Genomic DNA, 7,500 nt, shown 5'->3' with positions numbered 1-7,500 from the left:
AGGGTTGAATACGTCTCAGGGGGGACTATATACACTAGGTGGAACTAGGGTTGAATACGTCTCAGGGGGGACTATAGACACTAGGTGGAACTAGGGTTGAATACGTCTCAGGGGGGGCTATAGACACTAGGTGGAACTAGGGTTGAATACGTCTCAGGGGGGGCTATAGACACTAGGTGGAACTAGGGTTGAATACGTCTCAGGGGAGACTAGAGACACTAGGTGGAACTAGGGTTGAATACGTCTCAGGGAGGACTAGAGACACTAGGTGGAACTAGGGTTGAATACGTCTCAGAGGGGACTATAGACACTAGGTGGAACTAGAGTTGAATACGTCTCAGGGGGGACTATAGACACTAGGTGGAACTAGGGTTGAATACGTCTCAGAGGGGACTATAGACACCAGGTGGAACTAGGGTTGAATACGTCTCAGGGGGACTATAGACACTAGGTGGAACTAGGGTTGAATACGTCTCAGGGAGGACTATAGACACTAGGTGGAACTAGGGTTGAAGACGTCTCAGGGGGGACTATAGACACTAGGTGGAACTAGGGTTGAATACGTCTCAGGGGGGACTATATACACTAGGTGGAACTAGGGTTGAATACGTCTCAGGGGGGACTATAGACACTAGGTGGAACTAGGGTTGAATACGTCTCAGGGGGGGCTATAGACACTAGGTGGAACTAGGGTTGAATACGTCTCAGGGGGGACTATAGACACTAGGTGGAACTAGGGTTGAATACGTCTCAGGGGGGACTATAGGACACTAGGTGGAACTAGGGTTGAATACGTCTCAGGGGGGACTATAGGACACTAGGTGGAACTAGGGTTGAATAAGTCTCAGGGGGGACTAGAGACACTAGGTGGAACTAGGCTTGAATACGTCTCAGGGGGGACTATAGACACTAGGTGGAACTAGGGTTGAATACGTCTCAGGGGAGGACTATAGACACTAGGTGGAACTAGGGTTGAATACGTCTCAGGGGGGACTATAGACACTAGGTGGAACTAGGGTTGAATACGTCTCAGGGGGGACTATAGACACCAGGTGGAACTAGGGTTGAATACGTCTCAGGGGGGACTATAGACACTAGGTGGAACTAGGGTTGAATACGTCTCAGGGGGACTATAGACACTAGGTGGAACTAGGGTTGAATACGTCTCAGAGGGGACTATAGACACTAGGTGGAACTAGGGTTGAATACGTCTCAGGGGGGACTATAGACACTAGGTGGAACTAGGGTTGAATACGTCTCAGAGGGGACTATAGACACTAGGTGGAACTAGGGTTGAATACATCTCAGGGGGGACTAGAGACACTAGGTGGAACTAGGGTTGAACACGTCTCAGGGGGGACTATAGACACTAGGTGGAACTAGGGTTGAATACGTCTCAGAGGGGACTATAGACACTAGGTGGAACTAGGGTTGAATACGTCTCAGGGGGGACTAGAGACACCAGGTGGAACTAGGGTTGAATATGTCTCAGGGAGGACTATAGACACTAGGTGGAACTAGGGTTGAACACGTCTCAGGGGGGACTATAGACACTAGGTGGAACTAGGGTTGAATACGTCTCAGTGGGGACTATAGACACTAGGTGGAACTAGGGTTGAATACGTCTCAGGGGGGACTATAGACACTAGGTGGAACTAGGGTTGAATACGTCTCAGGGGACACTATAGACACTAGGTGGAACTAGGGTTGAACACGTCTCAGGGGGGACTATAGACACCAGGTGGAACTAGGGTTGAATACGTCTCAGGGGGGACTAGAGACACTAGGTGGAACTAGGGTTGAACACGTCTCAGAGGGGACTATAGACACTAGGTGGAACTAGGGTTGAATACGTCTCAGGGGGGGGACTATAGACACTAGGTGGAACTAGGGTTGAATACGTCTCAGGGGGAGGACTATAGACACTAGGTGGAACTAGGGTTGAATACGTCTCAGGGGGAGGGCTATAGACACGAGGTGGAACTAGGTTTGAATACGTCTCAGAGGGGACTATAGACACTAGGTGGAACTAGGGTTGAAGACGTCTCAGGGGGGGGCTATAGACACTAGGTGGAACTAGGGTTGAATACGTCTCAGGGGGGACTATAGACACTAGGTGGAACTAGGATTGAAGACGTCTCAGGGGGGACTATAGACACTAGGTGGAACTAGGGTTGAATACGTCTGATGGGGGGGCTATAGACACTAGGTGGAACTAGGGTTGAATACGTCTCAGAGGGGACTATAGACACTAGGTGGAACTAGGGTTGAAACACGTCTCAGGGGGGACTATAGACACTAGGTGGAACTAGGGTTGAATACGTCTCAGGGGGGACTAGGTGGAACTAGGGTTGAATACGTCTCAGGGGGGACTATAGACACTAGGTGGAACTAGGGTTGAATACGTCTCAGGGGGGACTAGGTGGAACTAGGGTTGAATACGTCTCAGGGGGGACTAGAGACACCAGGTGAAACTAGGGTTGAATATGTCTCAGAGGGGACTATAGACACTAGGTGGAACTAGGGTTGAATACGTCTCAGAGGGGAGGACTATAGACACTAGGTGGAACTAGGGTTGAATATGTCTCAGGGGGGACTATAGACACTAGGTGGAACTAGGGTTGAATACGTCTCAGGGGGGAACTATAGACACTAGGTGGAACTAGGGTTGAATACGTCTCAGAGGGGACTATAGACACTAGGTGGAACTAGGGTTGAATACGTCTCAGAGGGGACTATAGACACTAGGTGGAACTAGGGTTGAATACGTCTCAGAGGGGACTATAGACACCAGGTGGAACTAGGGTTGAATACGTCTCAGGGGGGACTATAGACACTAGGTGGAACTAGGGTTGAATACGTCTCAGGGGACACTAGGTGGAACTAGGGTTGAATATGTCTCAGGGGGGAACTATAGACACTAGGTGGAACTAGGGTTGAATACGTCTCAGGGGACACTAGGTGGAACTAGGGTTGAATACGTCTCAGGGGGGAACTATAGACACTAGGTGGAACTAGGGTTGAATACGTCTCAGGGGGGAACTATAGACACTAGGTGGAACTAGGGTTGAATACGTCTCAGAGGGGACTATAGACACTAGGTGGAACTAGGGTTGAATACGTCTCAGAGGGGACTATAGACACCAGGTGGAACTAGGGTTGAATACGTCTCAGGGGGGACTATAGACACTAGGTGGAACTAGGGTTGAATACGTCTCAGGGGACACTAGGTGGAACTAGGGTTGAATATGTCTCAGGGGGCACTATAGACACTAGGTGGAACTAGGGTTGAATATGTCTCAGGGGGGACTATAGACACTAGGTGGAACTAGGGTTGAATACGTCTCAGGGAGGACTATAGACACTAGGTGGAACTAGGGTTGAATACGTCTCAGGGGGGACTACAGACACTAGGTGGAACTAGGGTTGAATACGTCTCAGGGGGGACTAGAGACACTAGGTGGAACTAGGGTTGAATACGTCTAACTTTGGTCGACGCTGGACAGTATTTACCGCGTTATGCAACCATTGTCACGACTGAGTGAGTTGAACCCAATATGCAAACACATAGAGATGCAGACAGGTCTTGGTATAACCCAAAATACGGGTACTTTATTATAAGAAGGTCCAGGGTAGTTCAAGCAGCGGTCGGTCATAAACCACAGGGATACTCGTACAGTCCAAGGGGTATAAGAAGGAGCGGGGCAGGGCGGCTGGATGGGTGGCGTAGCGGAGATTGCGCTCGTCACCAATGCAAGAGACTCCAGTATCGAATCCCAGTCTCAGCATTGCCTTTCGGCTTGGGCCGGCCGTCGTACTGGCTCATTTGGCAGAGTCAGCGGGTGCAAGTCGATGGGTGGGGATTGGACGTTGTGGACAGCGACCCCTACAGGTCGGTTGGGAGACGCCTGCACACCAGAGACAGGAAGTGGCGAGGGTAGTGTGAGCCTCCCATGCGTTACACCTCGCCAATGAGAGTCCGCGCTGGCAGGCGAAAAGATGTGACAGGCTGCCTCCTCGTGTACCGGAGGGAACAGGTGATGCAAGGCTTCTATCCTCTCTACAACCGACCAGTGGGGGGCATAGTGGAGCAATGTTCAAGACAGGGGAGGGGAGAATTGGATACACAAAATTGGGATGGGAGAAAATAAGGAGAAAAAGTGGATAAAAAAAAAGAAGGAGCAGGGCAGTCACACAAGCGGGGGGGGGGGGGGGGGGGGGTCATACGCGGGATCGGATACTCAAGCGGTCCCGGGTGTAGGCAAGGAGAATGGTCAGGCAGGCGGAGGTGATGCGCGGGATCCAGGAGTAGAGACAGGACATGGAGGAGCCAGATGATGGACTGCGGGAAAAGAAAGAGACAGACAGGGTAAGGCACGAGACAAGGGTACGGAATACTAATAACTATAACGAGCATATAACTGTGACTGACTGGGTAATACTAAGCTACGATCTGGCAGCATGATGACATCATCTGAGCCAGGTCTAAAGTAGGTGAAGCAATCAGCACACAGATGTCAATCAGCTGCCAGGGCTCACACACATACACCTGACTCCGCGTCTGTAATTAGAGAAGAGAGAGAGAGAGAGAGAGAGAGAGAGAGAGAGAGAGAGAGAGAGAGAGAGAGAGAGAGAGAGAGAGAGAGAGAGAGGGGGGGGAGAAAGAAAGAAAGAGAGATATAAAGAGAGAAAAGCAAGAGAGAGAGAGGGAGATACTTTTTTACTGTTGATGTTCCTTATAAAAACATCTCAACAAAAATGGCCAGTAGAAAGAGAGAGAAAACGAGAAAGAGAAAGAGAGAGAGAGATCATTTTACTTTTGATGGTCTTCTTCTTTATCTCAAATAAAAAAAAATCACCCAGTGGAGACAGAAACCCTCACGGCATCTTCATGAAAAAACAATTGTAAATAATTGTCATGATTGTCGTGAATGCATCAACATCATGTCTCAGAGAGAAAGAGAGAGACAGACGGAAATAGAGAGAGAGCGAGAGAGAGAGGAATAGAGAGAGGAGAAGAGAAGAGAAAGAAAGAGAGAGAAAACGAGAGAAAGAGAGATAGAGAGAGAAAAAGAGAGAGGGGGAAGAAAGAAATAAGGAAAGAGAGAGAGATATAAAGAGAGAAAAACAAGAGAGAGAGAGAGAGAGAGAGAGAGAGAGAGAGAGAGAGAGAGAGAGAGAGAGAGAGAGAGAGAGAGAGAGAGAGGGGGAAGACAGGTAGGAATAGGGTGTGACAACCAGGTTGTTCAAAGCACGGCAATCAAACGCGGTTATGAATATGATGCTAATTAAAATTAGAACCGGTCATACTTACCGGCGGGGGCGTTACCGTGGTTTATAGTAAAAACCGGTAACCGTCTCGTCGTCCCTAGTGGCTATAACCGCGTCCTGCCGGGCTGCAGTGGGGCTGATGAATTGTTTGCCCCAGTTGGGAGCGCCACTTACAGCCCTTCCTTGTGTGTCACTATCGATTTTGTCTCTGGCTGGCTACACGTGTGTCTGTGTGTGCGTGTGTGTGTGTGCGTGTGCGTGTGTGTACATGTGCATGCGTGAGTGTGTGTGTGTGTTTTCCAGGTATTCTGTCCACAGACGAGTGTGTTGTGGTTCCTGCTCTACTCAACAAAGCATGGCTCCTGTTTGCCAACAAGGTGCCGCGGAGCGTCGCCGCTAACAGAGCGCGCTCAGATCCCCCGCTTGTCTCCTGCCTCTGTGAAACAAAATGGTTTCCTCTTCTTATGTCTCTTTCTTCTTCGCTTCTTCCCCCAGAGACAAAGGTGGAGCTGGAAGACCTGATGGCGGACATAAAGAAGTTGGCCAACAAAGTGCGCTCCAAATTAAAGAGTGAGTACAACTCTTCTCCTCCAAAATAATCCACACCCCCCTCCCATCACTCGAATCACCGCCAAAGTACAATAAGAAGAGCAAGACAAATTATCTCTGACCCCACTCACTCAGCACACCATATCTTCCAGCTGCTGCCCTCCGGGAGGCGCTACAGATCCCTGACCACCAAAACATCCCGCTTTAAAGACAGCTTCTTCCCCACTGCCATACGGACACTGGACTCCCTGTAGCAACCCCCTACCTCTGTTGCTATGGACATGGACATACACTGTGATATTGTGGTCTTGTAATTATGTATCTATGTATTTAACTGCATGTAGTATGTATGTATTGTAAGTGATGTTATATGTTCTATGTTGGAACAATGCTGTAATTGCACTGAAAACAAATTTCACCAGCCTGGCTGGGTGGTCATTAAATAATCTGCTCCCCTCTCCTCTCCTCTCCTCTCATCTCCTCTCCCCTGCTCCCCTGCTCCCCTCTCCTCTCCTCTCCGCTCTTATCCTCTCCTCTTTTATCCTCTCCTCTCCCCTGCTCCCCTCTCCTCTCCTCTCTTATCCTCTCCTCTCGTATCCTCTCCTCTCTTATCCTCTCCTCTCCCCTGCTCCCCTCTCCTCTCTTATCTCTCCTCTCCACTCTTATCATCTCCTCTCCTCTCCTCTCTTATCATCCCTTTTCCTCTCTTATCCTCTCCTCTCTTATCCTCTCCTCTCCTCTCTTATCCTCTCCCCTCCTCTCTTATCCTCTCCCCTCCCCTCCTCTCTTATCATCCCCTCTCCTCTCTTATCATCTCCTCTCCTCTCTTACATTTACATTTAGTCATTTAGCTGACGCTTTTATCCAAAACGACTTACAAGTTCTGTACGACAAGTCATCAGGAAGGGCATAACTCTGAGTAACAATGATCATCAAAGTGTTGAGTGCTACAGTTTAGGTTAGTATATTAGGACAAGTGCATGATAGTAAGGTTAGGGTTAGATTTTTTTTCTTTTCATTTCAGATAATGGTTGAAGAAGTGCGTCTTTAGACGACGGTGAAAGATTGGACGGGTTTCGTCTGTCCTAACTGTGGTGGGAAGTTCGTTCCACTATTGTGGGGCAAGGACTGAGAATAGGCAGCTTCTCCTTGATGACCCTCCCGGAGCTCGGATAGGAGTAGGTCTGAGGCGGCCAGAAGATGCAGAGCGTAGGGGTCTTGAGGGTGTGTAGTTAGAGACCATTGACCAGAGGTAGGCGGGAGCGGTTCACTTTGCCGCACGGTATGCTAGGTCGAGGGCCTTGAAGCGGATTCGTGCGGCAATGGGGAGCCAGTGCAGGTCCCTAAGAAGTGGGGTGACATGGGCTGACTTGGGCGTTGCAGTAGTCGAGGCGGGAGATGACTGTTCATTGGACGAGGAGTTGGGTAGTTTCTTTTGTCAGGAAGGGGCGGATCCTTCTGATGTTGCTCAGAAGGAATCTGCAGGTTCTGGTTGTCGCTGCGATGTGAGCGGAGAAGTTCACCTTGGCGGTCGGGGACGCGGTCACAGCTGCATGCTCGACTGTGATGGAAAGATCGGTCAGGCGGGAGGCTTTGGCCGGCAGGTGGAGCAATTCTGTTTAGCTTAGGTTCAGTTTGAGGTGGTTGGTCGTCATCCAGGCGGAGATGTCGGACAGACAG

The 7,500-nt window shown here is 49.8% G+C and overlaps 1 protein-coding gene across 1 annotated transcript in view; it reads left to right on the top strand.

The window, feature by feature from the left end:
- LOC311240374 (syntaxin-1A-like) overlaps nucleotides 1–7,500 on the top strand; it is a gene marked incomplete at both ends in the record, with an annotated part of 282,585 nt that overhangs the window by 209,848 nt on the left and 65,237 nt on the right. Inside the window, 1 exon segment of the mRNA XM_084328960.1 lies at nucleotides 5,767–5,841. Within this exon segment, the coding sequence (XP_084185086.1) occupies nucleotides 5,767–5,841 (75 nt within the window).

The sequence above is a fragment of the Notolepis coatsorum genome (genome assembly GCF_963971535.1).
Source record: "Notolepis coatsorum genome assembly, chromosome: 1".
Lineage (NCBI taxonomy): Eukaryota > Metazoa > Chordata > Actinopteri > Aulopiformes > Paralepididae > Notolepis > Notolepis coatsorum.
The sequence above is the reverse complement of the archived record's forward strand: the minus strand, read 5'-3'. Positions and strand labels throughout refer to the sequence as shown.